Consider the following 19,964-nt stretch of genomic DNA (forward strand, 5'->3'; position numbering starts at 1 on the left):
TTAAATATTTCTTCAGAACAATGTTGTTTACATTATCAGACTTTGCATATTAAATCAAACATCCTGCGTAGGACTTTAATCTAGTGCACTAAAATAAAATGTTTAGTTTACTTTGAAATTGAAATTTTCAATCTGTCATGCTTGTGGTTTACTGTATATTTTGTATGTGCTTCATTTTAGTATTAATTTCACAAAAGCAATTTTCAATTTATCATGTCTAAGTTTTACAGTATATTTAATTTACATTTTATTTGTATTAATTTTTGGTAATACTTTCAGAACTGAAAGATAACAGATAAATATCTTTTATTATACAACTCTCTGGAAAACTTGATCAAAATGATTTATTTTTGTGTTTTATTTTTGTTAGTTTTTAAATGATTAAATTTTAGTTTTTCCAGTTGTATTTATTTACATTTTATTTCACTTAACAAGAATGTTTTCTACTTTTACACCCACACACACACACACACACACACACAAATTTTTCCAAAATACAGTAAATATTTACTTTGAAACTTTTAAAAACTTTGAAAATTTTACAAATAATTACAAAGCCGCAGCAAGTGACACATTGAATTAAACGTGACATTTTAAAGTAAAATTACTGAAATAGTGTTTTCTCGTAAATGAGTACTCCCAAACGTTTTTTTTTTTAACAAAATTTTTACAGTCAATGCTTGTTTTCTTGCTATCCTGTGTTTGAAGTGAATTGAGCACAAATTCACTTCCAAATTTGAATTTGAAAATCTAATTGGATCATGTTCTTAATGCATCATCATTCCTCTTATTGTGCTGTTTTAAAGCATGTTATAGTGAACACCCTGCTGACAAAAACATCTTAAAAATAAACTACAATTAAAAATATTTACAATTTTGGAAAATAATTTTTACATTGCAATAATTCCCAACTTTTTTTTTAACAGTGCATAAATACATTGAAAAAAAATGGTGTAGGATTTAATCTTCAGTAAATTTCAGTTAATTTCAAAGAAATTTATTAAATGTGAAACTTTGAAGAAGAAAGAATAAAAGGGAATTTTCTTGCAAAATGTGCTCTAATAATCTTTGTTTTATTTACAACTTAGAAAATGTTTTTTTTTAAGTTACAAATTGGTGTAGAAACAATTTTCACTCAAATAAAACAATTAATTTTAAATAAAACTATTTCAGCTTTTCTAATTTAAAATTAAAATGGTTTCTACACAAAATGTTTTTAATGTATCTGTGCACTGTAAAATTCTAAAAGTTGTGAATAAACAGATTATTTGAGTATATTTTTCAGTTTTTACACTTTTGTACTAAAATGTAATGTCTATTTTAATTGTTACTTGTGTTATTAGTAACGACTACAATTGTAAAGTTTGATACACTAATAAATAAATTGCTATAGAAACAATTTTAACTCAGAAATTGCAAGTAAATTCCACAAAGAAATTTAAAAAATCTGTTTTTTTAGAAGTTTGAAAAATAATTTTTACAGTGATACATACATGGTAGAAACAGTTTTCACTCAGAAATTGTTGGTAAACAAATAGTTAAAGGTAACGCTTAATTAATGTGAAACTTTGAAGCAGAAATATTGAAAAGTATTCTGGCAGTCTTTGATTTATTTACAACTTTCTTTAAGATTCTTTAATAGAACATATTCACAATTGTCTTTTTTGTGGAACAGGACGCAGGAATGATCCCTACATAGGCAGCTCACTAGAGCCGCTGTCACAGGAGCCCCAGCATTAGTTTGATAGCCGAGTCTCTTTCGTGTAACGGCATACAAGCATTACTCAATTAAGCGCTGTATTACGGGCCGGATCCGGGTGACTCGAGGTAATCATGTGACTAGCTTTCAGTGAATGTAGAGCAGGAGAGTCTCTAAACACAATCCCTGAGCCAAGAACAACAGCCTCATCTGGCCCCGGTTGCCTCTTAATTTGCTTAGCTCGTTTTATTTTGTGGAGAATTTGCCCTAGTTTTTGCATCTCAAACGGGGAGACCGGACTCACAGAGAGACCTGGTTTTCTTCCTGGTTTGTTGACCTGAACGCGAGGGGAATCTGGCCCTCGATTGATTGATTCTGATGCAGCGAGAGCGTGTTTTGGTGATGCTTCGGGACGATCGCTGTAACAGATTCCTCTGACGGCACTCGCGGGAAACAACCTGTCTGCACTCGTTCCTCGCAGACTTTCATCTAAACATAGAAACATCATGAGAAATCAATTTAGCTCTTGATAGTCAACTCATATGCCACTGCAAGCTATCATTTCATCCATCAGAACTGATTTTCAGAACATTTGAATCAATGATGCATTGACTAAAAGTGACAGTAAAAATAACTGCAACATTCCTTTTATTACGTTAAAGCAAATTTCGTGACACTTTACTTAAAACCTTTATATGTAATGCATTAAAAAGTATATTCATTATAATGTATAATGCATTAAAACATAAACCTTCAAATATTATAATGCGTTTTGACTTTGCTTTAAATACAAATGCATTTTTTTTTGTAAGAAATTAATGTTTAGTCATTAAATTGATTGAAAGTAAGAGGAAAGACATTTATAATGTTACCAAAATAAAAAAAATGCTGTTCTTTTAAACTTTCTATTCATCTGTGAATCCTAAAAAACAGTTTCCACACAAATATTGTACAGCAAAACTGTTTTCAACATTGATAATAATCAGAAATGTTTCTGATAAATATTAGAATGATTTCTGAAGATCATGTGACACTGAAGACTGGAGTAATGATGCTGAAAATACAGCTGCACATCACAGAAATAAATTACATTTTAATAGATATTCACTTAGAAAAAAGCTGTTTTAAATCATTATATATTTTTTTTACAATTTTTACTGTATTTTTGATCAAATAAATGAAGTACTGGTGAGCAGAAGAGACTTCTTTCAAAAACTTAAACTATTGAAATTGTAATTATTCTAAACTTTCCATTAGTAGTGCACTGTATATTATATACAATAATAAAATAAAAAATAAAAATCATAGCAAAACATTTGAAATAACTGATAAAATCTCTGAAAGTGCTTTTTATTCTCTCTCTGCCACACACACACACACAATCAGTCAAATGGAAAAACCCGCGTCAGAATCAGAAGTGAGCTTAAAGTGTCGCAGGCCTCCGGAGCGCTGACATTTCGTTTTAATCTGCTGACCTTTTATCATAATAATTCATATTGTGTCTCTTCTGCAGGAGCTGGAGCGAGAGAGAGGCGCTTTACGACGCTCCTGTGAGTTCTGCTGTTTCTATCAGCTCGAGACTTTATGAACTTTCTGATCCACATTTATCATACTCAGGGTCAAAACCTAGCAGAACTACGATAGCGGTTATCAGATATTAAAAGGTTGTAGTTAATAACTGCGTAGATCCCAGATCCATTACACAGCACCACTGGAAGACAGAATAGATCTCTATTGTGCTTTATATGAAACTGATTATTTCAAAACAGTGATGAACTGGATTTATTCAGTTTACAGACAGTGGTGTATTTATTCAGTTCAGTTCAATTAGTAAAAATCCCATTCATTTTCTCCACAGAGATTTTTAATAATAACATGATGCACTCTGAAACTTAAAATATATGTTTATTTTATACTTAATTACTTTATAGTATATATATCATGAGTACAATATATATACACTACTGTTCACAACAAAAAGAAATTTATTTTATTTTATTTATTTTGTTTGTATTGGATGGATTAAATGGTTAAAGTGTAGAAGTTTATGATGTTTGTAATGTTTTCTATTTCAAATAAATGATGTCCTTTTGAACTTTCTATTCATCTGTGAATCCTGAAAAATAAAATTTATCACAGTTTCCACAAAAATATTAATGTTTTCAACATTGATAATAATCAGAAATCAGTATATTAGAATGATTTCTGAAGATCATGTGACACTGAAGACTGGAGTACTGATGCTGAAAATACAGCTGCACATCACAGAAATAAATTACTGTTTATTATATATTCACATAGAAAACAGCTGTTTTACATTATAATAATATTTCATGATTTTTACTGTATTTTTGATCAAATAAATGCATTCTTGGTGAGCAAAATTAAAAATCCTAATTATTCCCGTCTGTTCATTTGTAGTTTATAATGCACCATTTTTATTTGTTTAATCATTATTTATTTTAAAATATTATAATTAATACATGAGTTGGTTTATTTAGTTCTTAATTTTTTTTTAATGCCTGTGGAGGTGATGATTGTGAAAAATGCTTCCAGAAGCAAAGTTGCTGAAAAAATGGGCAAGTACGTCATATTTTTCCTACTTTTATACCTCTTTTGTTGTTGTTATTATTGATTTCCAGATGAAACCTCTCTCATTCACTCCCTTTTATCAGGAATAACTGAAAAGAAGTACAGAAAGTACAGACTCTCAAACAAGCTTCAAGAGAAAACAGACCTGAGCGCTTGTCTTTACCTCACTTAAACTAATATGCTAGTAAACACCGAATAATTAATGCCGAATACTGACGACTTCCACAGAAGGACAAGCTTCTTAGCAGATACTCCAGCAGCGCTCCAGAGACTCGACTTCTTGATATCAGTACAGAGGGAGTCAGACTTAAACTAAACATCTTTTTTAAAAAAGGTAACCACAAGAGAAAAAAATCATCAATTTGTTTTCATGCCCTTCATCCAGTTCTGCTACTCTAGCTGTTTTGTTGACTTTTCCAACCATAATAAAAAAATGATGAAATTTCATAGCTCAGGAGGAGACTTAACTGAAGCTGAACTGTAGGAAAAATAAAAGAAAATGATGATAATAATCAAAAGTCATAAAATAAATGTGAATAGTAGTTGATAGCTAATAATTATTTGATATTGGAAGAATTTAATTAGAAATATTTGAGTTCATATTGACATATCAGACTTTATATTTTTAAATAATATATAAAAATAATTTATATCAAATTAAATATCCACACACACACACACACACACACACACACACATATATATATATATATATATTTGTTTTTCAATTTCTGAGTGAAATTTGTTTCTACACAGATTATTTTTATATATATAAATAATAATAATTATTATTATTATTATGTATTCCACAAATATTCTTTAAAATGTCATTTTATTAAGAAAATTCAGTAAATATCATCCTCCTGCTAGAACAGTTTTTTCCAATCTGCTGAATTAAAATTACATGCAAATCATAATCATTAGAAATATTTTCGCTGAAATGCAATAGAATGTATATATATATATATATATATATATATATATTATATATATATATATATATATATATATATATATTCCACAACTGATCATGCAATTATGTAAAATGCATTATATTTTGAAAGTCCAGCATTAGTTTTGCTACAGTATATAATCTAGTCAGCGAGGTTTATAAAGGTTTAGTTGTGTCATGTAAACTAGTAATAGTTAGTCTCCATGGTGCTGAACTGCTGTTACTGGACTAACCAATCAGAAAACAGGACCAACAGGCTCAACATTAGCTGTTTATGTCTGTGAATGATGGGAGGTGAATTCAAAAGCCATCACGAAGCACTCAAGCCTCAAGTATTTCCATAAACCTCGTTCCGGCCGAACTCTTAGACTAAACACTCTCTGAAACCGGATCAGAGTCCGCTGTGACTTCGTGCTGTCAGAGAGCAGATGAGAGCTGTCCTGTTTGATAAGGACAAGATCATCATGAAAAACCTGACGAGACGTCGTTCCTCTGTTTCCACTTCCAACTTACGTGACGTTTAAGAGAGAGAGAAGGGTTTGTTTAGTGCTCGAGAGTTTGAAAACATGGAACTGTTTCCGAAAGAGTCTGTTCTGCTCACAAAGGTGCATTTATTTGATCTGACATGCATTAAAAAATTATGAAATATTATTAAGATTTAAAATAACAACGTTCTATGTGAGTATCTATTAAAATGTAATTTATTTCTGTGATCAAAGCTGAATTTTCGTATGAGCTGAGTGTCGCATGATCCTTCAGAAATCATTCTAATATGCTGATTTTTTATTATCAGTGTTGAAAATCCTGAAAAGTTGTTTTACAGAGCAAAATTAATATATTATTTTTTTATTTTTTCATTTTTGAAAATATGATTTTAATATAATTTTTGTATTGATGAAGTTGTTAATTGTTTTTTTTACAGCTCTGTAAACATCATAAGAGGGAATATGAGAGATAATGTTTGTCAGGTAAAGGAAAAAGGAAATACAAAATATTCTTACTGCCACAAAAAAATATGCATGATTTATCTTATTGCATATTGCATGTCAGTATGCAATGTGTCCGTTATTTATTAATTATGCCATATCTGACATGAATGTTTATTTTTACATTTCACATCCATCTGAAGCATCCAACTCTCTTAGAAATTAAGACTAAAACTGATTTAAAGGATGCTCTAGCATTTATTTAAAAAAAGAGTTAATATTATACCGTTTATTTATTTTAAATATTACTTTATTAAAAATAAATGATATTAATAGTGATGCTTTGCTTAACAAACACCAATAATTATGGATAGTGTGTTTGCTTTTTTTTTTAAATCAAATTTTAAAATGTGCATTTTAATTGCATTTTAGAAATAAGCTTGAAATGAAAATAGCCTAATTAGGCTAAACATAATGAGAGAGAATATGAGAGATAATTTATGTTTGACATGTCAAAACCCCCCCGAAATATTATAGTTTGGACAAAAAAACTGCATAATTTATTTTGCATCTCAATTAAATAAATCAACTTTTTGTCTGCCATTAATGTATTAATTATGCCGTATCTCACATAACTGTTCATTTTTACATTTCAGGTCCATCTACTGTAGCTCACCAAGACATTACGGGTAAAACCGATTTAGAGGATGCTCTATCATTTATTTAATAAAAAAATGTTAATATCATACCATTTATTTAAAATATTTAAAGAGATAGCAATATTAATAATGATGCTTGACTTAACAAACACCTCTAATTATGCATAGTTTGGTTGCTGTTTTAAATCAAATTTTAAAATATGCATGTATGAAGTTAATATGCAAAATTTAAAAATATGCACTTAAAAACATATAAACTCAATATATATATATATGCTTTTACAGCCCTGTAAACATAATAGAACAGTTTTAAAGGGTGCTCTGTTTATTTATTTATTCATTTATTTATTTGTAAAGTGTATAGATTATACTATAATTTAAAATATTATTATTAAAATATTTTTTTTCAAAGACTTAACAAACACCACTAATTATGGATGTGTGTTTGCTTTTTGAAATTAAATTTTAAAATGTTCATTTTTAATTATGTTTTAAAAACATAAGCTCAAATTTTCTAATGCAAGTTTTGCTTTAACAGCTCTAGAAACATGATGAGAGGGAATACGAGAGATCATGTATGTTTGGCATGTTAAAATAAACCAAAATATTATAGTTTGAAAAGCTGAGATGGAATTCTGCCACAGAAAATGCATCATTTATCTTGCATGTCAATAAAATGCATTGATTATTTGTCTGCCAGGAATGTATTAATTATGCCGTCTCTCATTGTTTTTACATTTCAGGTCCATCCGAGGCGTCTAACTCTCCTAGAAATTACAGATAAAATCGATTTAGAGGGTGCTCTACCATTTATTTAAAAAAAAGTGTTCAATAAAATATACACCATTTACAAAACAACATTTAGCAATACGTCTGGAGGCCATTTCTCTGTCCTGTACTCTAGTGTCAAATTACATCAGTATCGGTTTTCTGGTTAAAATCCTTTTAAAAACCGATCTTCACAATAACTCCAGAGTACAATGAAACGGCCTCCTGGCCGCACACATGCACTCACAAGGGAAATATACCATACAAAAATAAAATAGGATATGTTTCAGATAGATAGATATACCGTTTTTGCAATATCTCTAATAAAATGCCAGGTTGGATTGACATAAAACAAGTATGCCTAAAGAACAGAGACGAAGCACAACAGCTATCATGCGGTCGCATGGTCACTGACAACATAAACATCTGTCTAGATAACTGTATGCATGAAACTAAAACCCGACGTTTGCAGTATTGCGGTTGACTGTAGCAGCAGCTGAAGACACTGATTAGACGGCTGTGTTCAAAACCTAGCGAGCTGCGCATCTAGTGGGGATCAAGTGCACCTGAGATGCACAGAATGCATGTTTGATATGAGCAGCTGAACGTTTTAAACCTTTACCGATACAGTATAGAAAACTCAATTTTACTTGACAGCACTTTAAAACAACCTTTATCAAAAAATATTAATAGTGTTTTCAAATGGTTTAAGCAGCATTTCTTCTCTCCTAACTGTATCGGATCTAGTTTACATTGATCAGAAACATCAAGAACTGCTTTTTCATTTCCAAAGAGCCTTTTAGCATCTATTCTAAGAACCTTACAGTGCCACAAAGTGAGAAGTGCACAGACAGTCACTGAGTTTTGAACACAGCTGATGACTTCAATCTAAAAACACAAGACCGGGCTGGAAAAACATCCATCCGTCCTGAACCCTAGTTAGAAATGTCAATGTATAAAATGTTCTCTCCTGGAGTACCTTCACGGGCCCCCAGGGGTCCACACTGTAAAAAAGTGAAATGTGCAACCCTTTAAAATGCTTTCATTGCTGTAACCTAATGTCATTGTCATGTCTAGGCTACCTGAGAAAGCGCTTGTACAGTGCACGGACCCCTGGTTGAAAAGCCTGGCTCAGTGCATGTTCATTGCATCAAGACCTTCTCAAAAGAGCGCAATGTAGCTTAAAACCCCCTGTTTGAGAAAGTGTAGACTGAAACGCCACCGATGACGAGGAACCCAAAACACTGATCCGTAGAAGCGATGATGGAACTTTTGAAAACGCCGAGAGCGCAGACGGTCGCTAGGTTTTGAAACACAGCCAATGACTTGACGATAAGGACGCGAGAGTGGGGCTGAGGGAAGGACAACATCCATCCGTGCATCCGTCTTAAACGTGCACCACCGTCGCCGCTTTAGAAGCTTCCAGATCGTTCCGGTAGCGCTCCAGCCAGTCTCTGAGCTCCGAGATCCGGTAGCCTTCCGGACCCCTGCCGCCTTGATACACGACCTTCTCGTCCTTCAGTATGTAGAGGCGCTCGAAATACGCGCCGTACGCCGAGTTAGACGAGTTCTCCATGGTGTCCACGACCACGGCGCTCCCCGGCGCCTCCTGGTTCATGAGCTGCGCGGCGCGGAGTCTGTCCTCCAGGCAGCGGTGCCGGGGGATCTGGTAGGGCGCGTCGGAACTCACCCAGCCGTCCGACGGATGCGCTTCCTCGATGTACACCAGCAGCGAGTCCGCGATGTCCGCGTACTGCCGCACGACGCGCTGGAACGCCGACAGGCGCGTCATGAACGGCGGTCAGGAGCAGCTCCCGAAGTTCAGGATGAGGGGTCTCCTCCCGCGGGCGTAGTCCAGGATCCTCTGCGCGCCTCTCCGCTGCGCGCTGTCCAGCGGGACCACCTCGGTGTTGGGTGCCGCGCCGCCCAGATGCGCCGTCTTGAAGAAGTCCAGCTTCTGGCCGTACCACACGGCGCGCAGCGACTCGAGCGTGAACATCTTGTTGGAGTCGGACACGCAGAGCGGCGGGTCGTCGGGGCTGCCCAAGTCGCTCTCCCGCATCTTCGTGAGCACCTTCCTCCGGATGCACAGGAAATCCAGGAACCACAGCATCACGGCCGCGAACAGGAAGCGCGGCAGCAGCATCAGGCACACGGCGGCGTTTTTCAGCGCCTTCACCGTTTGGACACCTGCGGATCCATGCAGCATCTCCATCCCCATCCGGACAGGTACAGATACAGCCGTGTAGTTCGGCGTGCGCGCTCTCTCTCTCTCTCTCTCTCTCTCTCTCTCTTTGCGCGCGCTCTCTCTCTCTCTCTCTTTCTCTCTCTCTCACTCTCTCTCTTTCTTCCGAGCTCAGAGTCCCGCTTTTTATAGGACTAGTAAGGATTTGAATGAAAAACAACACGCCTCCACACCCGTGCCGCCTCCTCACATGGAGGGGATTACCTCCCGTCAACTCTCCTGTCTGGAGGAGAGAGAGAGAGAGATGCGATCAAACACACCATTCTGCTCGTTAGATGGCTTGACAGCTTCACTTTGGAATGCAACAGTGCTTGTAATGCATCGCGTCAAAAAAAAAAAATTCCTCTTGCTGAACACTAGATGCTGACAGAGGTGTTGCGTTTTTAACCGGCTCATCGTGTCAGGGCATGAACTTGGTCAAGTAGACAGAAAGATGGATTGATGAGATCGACATCAGATCTTTGAAATGACAGTTGCATTATTTTCATGCATCTGTGGTTTAAACTCATCACGTCAAGACATGTTTCTTATTGCAATGGTGAAATCAAGACAGATATGTTTGACATGAACGTTGCATTGGTGGTTTTAATGCACGACATGCTTCTTGATGCAAGACACGCTTATTAAACTGTCAAAAGAGAGATGTTAAATTCTTTGACACAACAATTACATTTTTTTTAATGCAGCACATAAAACGTTTCTCAGTGAACAATACTGTCATCGATGTTAGATTGTTGCATTTTGTAATGCATTGGTGGTTTTAAGACGTTTTTATTATTAAACTTGACCTGAAGTCAAGGGGGAGAGAGAGATGCTGAGACAGATGTTAGTTGTTTTGACATGGCAGTTGCATTTGTTAGTGCACTGGTGGTTTGAATTCATCCAGTCAGGACATGTTTCTCATTAAAGCGCAGTGGTGACATTGAGAGAGAGCTGCTGAGATAGGCTAGATGTTAGATTGTTTGTTGTTTATGCACTGGTGGTTTAACTTTATGTCAAGATGTGTTTCTTATGTAACATATCAAATTTTCATATTGCGATAATTGCAGAAGCTTTTATCACAGTATACACGGTATTATCGCGATGTTGGAAAAAGTTGCAAAACAAAAGTGTTGTCATAATATAACATGTTTGATAACTTTTTAATATAACATGAACTGGACATTTAAATACAATAAAGCAATACACAAAAATGTGTAAATAAATGTTTCAAATAAAGTGCAAAATAATTATAAAGGTAACACCTTACAGTAAGGTCTCATTAGTTAACCTTAGTTAATGCATTAACATTAACAATGAGCAATAGCTACATTTGCTACAGAAGTTATTATTTTTACAGTTGTTAGTTCATGTTAGTAACATGATTATAATAATAAGATTAATAAACGCTTTAGAAGAATTTTTCATTGGCAGTTTATGTCAACTAATAAACTAATTGTGAATAATGCAGCCTTACTGTAAAATGTGACGAAATAATAAAGAATCAAAACATTTTCAAACAACATCAAGGGCATGTTGTAGTCCAGATTCAAATATAAAATTTTTTGAAAATAAATAGCCTATTAAGTCTAAATATTTAAGCGTTGTGTATATTCATTATCGTGATATATCATATTACCGAATACCAGCGCATGTCAAGTTTCTTATTAAATTTGTAGAAATACAGAAAGAAACAGATGCTGAGATGTTAGATTTTTTGGCCTGACGGTTGCATTTTTTTAATGCATTGGTTGTTTTAATGCATGACATGCATCTTAATACAAAATGTGCTTATAAAACTTGCTGTGGTGAAGTCATTTTAATGCATTGGTGGTTTTAATGAATCAAGTCAGAAAAAGCTTCATGAAATCTCTCAGTGAATATGCAGTGAAATTGGAGTCGAGAAAAGACTTGCAAACGTGAACGCGACAGAGATAGATGCTGAGATAGAGGTTACAGTTTTCTTCAATGCATTGGTGGTTTTAATGCAGGGCATGCTTGTAAATGCAAAACATTCTTCTTATTAAAATTGCCGTGGTGAAGTCAAGAGAGAAAGAAAGATGTTAAGATTGTTTAATAGGACAGTTGCGCTTTAATGCATTGGTAAAAATTGGAGACACTGAGATGTTAGATTATTTCACAAATGGCTGTTGCATTTTTTAATGCATTGCACCAAGAGGAGCTTCTTGTGGTGAAGTTGAGAAAAAGATGCTGAGATGTTAGATGATTTGAAATGACAATTGTGATTTTTAATGCATTTGTGCCTATAGTGCATTATGCAAAAGTGCTTCTTAATTATATATATATATAAAAACATTGGTGAAACTTGGAAGAGAGATGGAAAATTTAATTAGATTAACTGAGAAATAACACATTTACTGCATTGGTGGTTTTAATGCATCATGTATACAGCGATGGTGAATTTGAAAGAAAGAGATGTTAAATTTGACAGAATGTAAAACAATAGTCATGCTGTTTAATGCTATGGGACTTAGTTTTGAGGCATGCATAATGCAGTTTTAAAACATAATGCACCATGTCAAGAAATGCATCTTAATGGACAAAAATGGTGGAATTGAGAGAAAAAGAAATGAAACATTCAACACTTTCTTTGTATTTTTTAATGCATTGATTTTAAATAATGTCACATGTAATGCTAACGACAGCAGTCTGAAATGTCTGAAATGACTTAATGACCATGCAGTCATGGACACAGAGGTGTCAGTGTGATGCTTGAAGCGAAAGACATAAGCGCAAATCAAGTTGTGCACAAAATCAATTATTTTTTCTGTAAATCTATAAGTTCCAATGACAAATTCCCAAACTAGCGAATTTTAAGGAAATATAGAAATGCCTTAAAATGTGCATTTGTATGTATATTGCATTGTGTGAGCACACAGATTAAACCCAGACTCTCGCAGGAGCATAAACAAGGCTTACGTGCAATGCTAAATGTCATGATCCCTACTGAATGTATTATATGTGCTGTTCATTTGCTTCAGTGTTGCCTATAAGCTAATGAGCTTAACTCCTAACTTTACCTATTCCACAGAAACCTATTTACAGGGGAAAACACTACGTACCTTGTAAACAAAATCCCTTCCATGTAATCCTTGTGATACAATGCTTGACACAGTTTTTCAGATCAATTGTTTTTTCAGGTAATCAGGTAATACCCGTGAGTTACATCTGTGGGAAAACTGAAACTCTGCACTGAAAATCCAAAAAACATCTGAGGTACTTCATAGCTCCCATTAATGTCAAAACACACTAACTTTGCTGGAAATGACAGGAGTAACACTGCATGTATAATTTACTTCAGTATCCCAGCTGTAAGTAATGGCGTGTTCAGGGAACCTGTTTGAAAACAGTCATTATGTTTATGTTTTTTAGTTTGTTGGAGCAGAATTGTAGTGATTTATTGCCTATTCTGAATTAAGATCACAGTAACCAAATAATGCTGCTATATTTGCTCATTTCAGAGACCTCAGCTTTTAAACAAATCACCTGAACTGTAAATATCATGTCACCATGGAATCACAGCAGCATTGATTGACATCTCAAGAACACAGGTTTCAAATGTAAGTCCATTTAAAAACAGGCACTAAAACATCTATTATAATATAATGAAACAAGTTAATGCTGGATTTGTTTTAGCTTTTGTCTTCTCCAGATGTTAACTTGAGAATTATTTTTTGGATTATTGTGATGTTTTTATCAGGTGTTTGGACTCACATTCTGACGGCACCCATTCACTTGCAGTGAACAAGTGATGCAATGCTGCATTTCTACAAATCTGATGAAGCAACAAATTCATCCTCATCTTGGATGGCTTATTATAACTATAAGTTATTGATATGATTTTGATGACTGATTTATGACGTTTATGATAAGGTCCCATAGTTGCATTAGTTATTGTATTTACTAACCTAAACTTACAATGAGCAAAACATTTGACTCAGTATTTATGAATCTTTGTTAGATAAGTTAGTTATAAAATTCAACTGTTCATTGTTAGTTCATGTTAGCTAAGGTCAATTAAATAATCATAACAAATTCAGCGTTTAATTTTAATAATATATTAGTAAATTTAAAAAGTAACAAACTAAGATTAATAAATGCTTTAAGGTGAGAAACTACAGGCATTTTGGGATAGTTGGCTTTTTATATCTTGTTGTTTTTAAACTAGTGGAAAGAAAACATCCATAACCCACATTTAAGTGTTTGTTTTATTGCAATTTATCTATTTGCGTTGGTAGATTTCAATTGTAATACGTATCTTTAAAAGTTTTTCCTCCACGTAAGAAGCACTTACATACACCAAATTTTACAGTTTTATTCCTCTCTGTATTCTGAAGGGTTTTACTGAGGGGTTTGTTCATATGACATTCACCCGACATTTTAATTCGAAAAAAAACTTTTTTTCTCGCTGTTGACGGTATTTTCTGATTTATGGAGTGATAAAAATAGAAATCAAAAATCCCTTCTATAAAAACCTTTAACTCTAATGTGGCAACAAAATCAAACAAGAATTATGAATCTGTCCTTACCCAATGTTCAGATTAATGTTTTGAAAATTTAATTAGAAATGCCTCATTTACACATATAAATATATTGTTTGAGAGAAAAAAAAAATATATATAATTCCTAAAGTAATCAATCAAAAAGGGAAGTATGATGTTTATTAGCCCTAGTGAAAAATATATATACTTAAATGTATTTGAAATGCATTTATTTCATGCTTCAGTATACTTCAAATACATCTTCATATTTATGTACTTTCTAAAATGCCCTGCAACTGTACTTTTAGTACACTAAACTGCTATACTTCAAGTCAGCTAAATTGGAACAACTAATTTTGTACTTAATGCACTTTAATTGTGCAGAAGTAGTGCTGAAGTCCAATTAAAGACATACTGAGTATATTTGATTGTGCAAAAGAGGAACAATTCCAAGTATACTTTAGGTACATTTTAAATATTTTGCATTTAAAGACCGATATTATTCAAAGATCATATAATCCTCATCAAAAGTGACATTAAAACACATTTTAAGCTTGTTAATAAGAAATGTAAATTGTGCACAAGTAATGCTCCAAATAAAGATTCATTAAATTTTTTAAATCAGTAAGTCTCAAGTTATCTGTCAGTAAATATGTTAATAATTTTGAACTACACTTAGTATGAAATAAATGTATTTTAAATATATTACTTTTTTACTAGGGAGTTGTTGTTATTATTGTTATTGTAATTTAACCATACTCACCTGTAGTGTCTTACCTTAAAAGTATTTTTTTAACTGATGTGAACAAGTGAGATCTTATTGTAAAGTGTTACCAGATTTTTTTCATGTGGAATATCATGCAATGATGAATCATTCACATAAACGTGAGTCAGTTTTGATTATATGTTGACTTTAAGATGCAAGTATAAAAAAATAAAACAGACGAATTGAGCAGAAGTGTTATGAAAACAAAGTCAGACTTAACCTATACCGATACGTCTTTAAAAACTGAAATATGATATATAAGTAGACCGCAGACGTCAGGTTTTAAAGCTATTTTCTTTATTTAACCCTTTTTTATGCGGTCTGTCAGCAACACACGTCATACAGGCCAAAAACGCCATATTCCTCGAAAAATCACTGACACGGCTATTCAGTTCGACAGTCTCTCCTGCCAAGTCAAGTTCATGTTTTATTTCAACAAAAACACGGCTGTAACCGTAAAAAATTTCCTTGACGTGGACTCCCAAGACAGTCAGGCAGATCTCGAAGATCTTGAATGTGAAGTCGACAGACAGCAGGTATTTGTAGATTGAAAGCAGGCCAGCTGTTCCAAGAAACAGGCATGTGTGGAGTAGATTTGAGAGACGGGAGCGTAACATGGGGTTAAGTGCACTATTTTAGGCCTAGTAATAGAGTAAAATGCACAATTTGCAATGCTTGTCGATTGCAGATTTGTGAAGGGGGAAGTTCACCTTGTTGTTGCTGAGCCCCTGCTGCGTAAGATGCTCGTATAGCTGCATCTCATCCTAATTTTAACTCCTGCTTTTGTTGCTGCCGGCGCAAACCAAGGTCAAGAGAGATGAAGTCGTTCCAGTAAGCACAACTAATGCAAACAAGACCGCAAGCTGTCTTTGGTGAGCAACATTAATGGTTTTTAATTATTATTATTATTTTTTATCAATTTAAAGTACTTTTTGACATGATTGTGTGTGCAAAAGCAATATACAAGAAATGACAACATTTGATTTTAATAATATATTAATAAAAATATTTTGAAATTAACGCTAAGATTAATAAATGCTTTAAATATATTTTTAATTGTTAGTTCGTGTTAACTAACTAAAGTTAACATATGAAACTTTATTATAAAAATGTAATTTGGAATATTGTGGAATAATTATAGAATAATCAATGATTTCTTTTTTTAAAGTACTTTTTGTTTGCATGATTGTGTTTACATACAATATCAATACCCACAAAACAATAAACAACAACTTTGGATTTTAATAATATATCAGATAATGTTAAAATTCGCACAAACTAAGATTAATTCTTGCTTTAAAAGTATTTTTCATAGTTAATTCATTTTAACACTTTACATATTGTAAAATGTTACCAGATTTTTTTCCCTTTGGAATATCATGGAATATTATATTTATGGTATTTAATTGTAATATTTCAATTTAATGTATTTTTTTTGCCAAAAAACATTAGATGGTGATAATAAAATAAAAAATAGAAAATATTAAAATTATTTATTTATATATATATATATATATATATATATATATATATATATATATATATATATATATATATATATATATATATATATATATACTATATATACACACACACATACATACACAAACACACACACACATAATATAAAAGAGTAATTTATCAAGACAAGGTATTCTTAAAGTTCATCAATTAAGATATTTTTTTAGAAACTGATTTCTATCTGACAGTACACTATAAAAGAAGATTTTTTTTGGAGTTGTTAATCAAAAAGATTATTGTAGTATGTTTTAAAAGAAAATACTTGATGCTTCTTTATAAATATTTTAGAAATTTACTAGTAATTTCTACACCCATTTTTTTCAGTGCACACATGATTATTATTATTATTATTTTTTCTGTCCTGAGGGCACGTCTTGTGTCTTTTTTTCTTTGTGACCTCATTAGTGTTTTTTCCTAATCGCATACGCATACTTCAGACTTCCTAGTTATGCATTTTTAACAATGTGACAGACACAAGAAAAGCATAGAAAAGCGCAGATGAAATATGCTGCTGGCTCCTAACCCCGTTACCTCCAATAAACTCTGTTAAGAACTTGGCATGAGCCGCTGGGTCACATAAGGACAGCTGAGAATAGGAAAAACAGCCCGTGCCTGCAGCAAACTTAAGGGATTGGCGGAAATCCTAGCCACAACTACCGTTCGACTAGCAGTAAGACAGCCTACAGTTCATTAATGAGACCAGCACATCCACACAACACCACGCTGCAGGTCTGAGCCGGATTTCTGCTCTCTGCTTGTTTTGTCCTTCCAAACCTCTGGTTGTCGCCGCTTGTGCTCTAGAGCAGCGTTCAGCCGCTGAGAAGGATCGCGTCGCGTAGCAACCCTCATCAAGTAGATGAGAAAAAACTAAAAACAGCTTTTGAGCAGCCTGCTCAAACTCATCATTGAGCAGACGCTCTCAGTGACTGAAAAACATGAGACTTTAATATTGTACTGCTCTTTAAAGGTGCTTTTGTTCTGATTTTCTTATTATGATTTTTCTTGCAAAACAACGTAAAGCGAAGAGACGACCGACTTAATAACACAACCCCAATCAATCAATCAATACCAATGCCATTTATTAATGACGTCTATAAGCACATTTATGTTGTTCTTATATCTGTAAAACCATATCACTAGAATCTGTGCTGTTTTAGTGTTATTATTTACATGCATTTCATTCATTTGTTTAATTTTTGTAAGTTTTAATTGTTTTTGGTTTTTGTTCTTTTAAATATTTATTTTTAGGTTTTGATTTTAATTTTCTAGAAGTGACCCAATTAACTTTATTGGTTATTTTAGTATTTTTATATATATACTATACTTTAGTATTATTTATATACTGTTACTGTTATGTATTTAGGTTTCATTTAAATTATTAATTTTTTTATTTTTATATTTTCAGTTTTCATTTTAAATTTAATTCAATTCTTAGTTATTTTTGTTATGTGCTTTTGTCATTTTTATTATTTTTATTTTTTATTTTTTTTACATTTATTTCAGTTTCAGTTTTTTATTAATTTACAAGTATTAATTTTAGTGCTTCAAATTAAACTTATTTCAGTTAGTTTGCCAAGGAAACTTTTTTTTCTTTAATTTTTTTTGTCTGTAATCTAATATTTATATTTTATTTCAAATTTATTGTTCACATAGAATTTCAGTTAATTTGTTATTTTAGTATTATTTATATTCTATATAGTTTTACATAGTTTTTATTAAAATTATTAATTTACTTTTATTTTTATATATCCATTTTTATTTAAATTTTAAGAGATTTTGTTTTTAACTCAGTTTTAGTTTTCATTTATTCCTATTTTTTATTTTTTTTTATTTTTAAGTCTTTCATTTAATATTTATATCTAATATTTATTTTATTTCAGTTTTATTCTATTCACATAGAATTTCAATTCATCAAATATTTTTACAATTTTCATTTTAGTAATTTTATATCTATATATTTTAATAGTAATAGTTTTTCTCCTGATTTCTCTGTTTTTAAATTTATGTCAGAGAGTTTTGAATTATTTAAAAAATCACCCAAGGCTGTTTGTCAGATTCACACAGAATTTTAATTCATCAGTTCTATGCAGATGGGAGCCAGTGAATTTTTGGCTGTGACCCATATTGACTAATTTCAGCCTGAACACAAAGTCCATCAACATTACTGATATGAGGACATTTTGAGGGACATTTCTGCCAAATAATGGAGCGTTATAGCTAAAATATTCTCATAACACTTCAGTTGTGAACATCTAGTTTTAATTGACAGACACAAATGTGACACAAATTCTGGCTAAAATATCAATTGTTGGTCGAGTTACTTCTTGTAGCCCATGCCGTGTAAAATTAAAATGTTAAAATGAAACTGAATCAAATAAAACAATATTATAAATAAGGGATAAATAGATGATTGGGATTAATGCAAGGTAAGATTTGACACATGATGAAGATCCACAGCAATATCTCATGTCACAGTTTCTCTCATATTTCGATGTCTGATTTGTGGCCTAAACGTTTATCTGAGTCAGATCAGTTTCTGTTTAACTCACAAACCTGCTCTGAATGAATCACTGAAGTCTCCATCGAACTCTGTTGGTGACGACTGAACTTGTGAACATTTGCTTTTGGGAAAGGCACCACTGATCTGCTTCTGAAGAATCACTGACTCATGAGTCACTCGTTCTCTTCCTCATACGAGGTTAATCATGTGATTTTAAATCAAGCTTGAGCTAAAAAAAACAGCCTTATTTTAGTATCATTAAGTCATTGACTAGTTTTTGTTAATAATTTGAATTATATTAATTTTTTATATTTAGTTTTTACTTTAATTTTAAAGCTTTAGTAATGTTGTTGTGAATTTTTCTCATTTTTATTATTTTATTTTTATGTCCATATTGTATATGTCTATATAGGTTTTCAAGTTAATTTAAACAGAAATGAAAAATACTGCTTTGGCGTCTAGTTGAAATAAAATAAGTTTAGGTTTTATTTTTTATTTAGTTAATTTCAGTTACCATTTATTTTTATTTTAATAAACAAAAAGTATTTTTTGCTTGTTTGTTTTTAATTAATGATAATAACGCTGTTGAAATCACAGCCTCGAGTGGTTAGTTGTTTTTGTAGAATAAAAAAAAAAACTTGTGTTTTATTTGTTTAAAATGTAACTGCCTTTATTTTATTTTTAGTTTAAATATTATTCATTTTAAAATATTAACTTATTTATTTCCAGTTCATATTTAGTGCTTCAACTTAAACTTATTTTAGTTAGTTTGCCAAGGAAACTCTTTTTTTCTTAATCTTTAATATAATATTAATGTTATATATAATATAGTATTAATATATTAAATAATATTTA

General features: G+C 32.3%; 1 protein-coding gene across 1 annotated transcript; it reads right to left on the bottom strand.

Moving 5' to 3' along the window:
• Positions 1-7,618: 7,618 nt before the first annotated feature.
• Positions 7,619-10,043, bottom strand: LOC109076128 (thyroxine 5-deiodinase-like). Its single transcript, XM_042778145.1, has one exon. It carries the CDS (start codon positions 9,815-9,817, stop codon positions 8,984-8,986), a length of 834 nt encoding a protein of 277 aa, XP_042634079.1. The 5' UTR covers positions 9,818-10,043; the 3' UTR covers positions 7,619-8,983.
• Positions 10,044-19,964: the final 9,921 nt, after the last annotated feature.

This window comes from Cyprinus carpio, chromosome A20 (assembly GCF_018340385.1).
Source record: "Cyprinus carpio isolate SPL01 chromosome A20, ASM1834038v1, whole genome shotgun sequence".
NCBI classification, from domain to species: domain Eukaryota; kingdom Metazoa; phylum Chordata; class Actinopteri; order Cypriniformes; family Cyprinidae; genus Cyprinus; species Cyprinus carpio.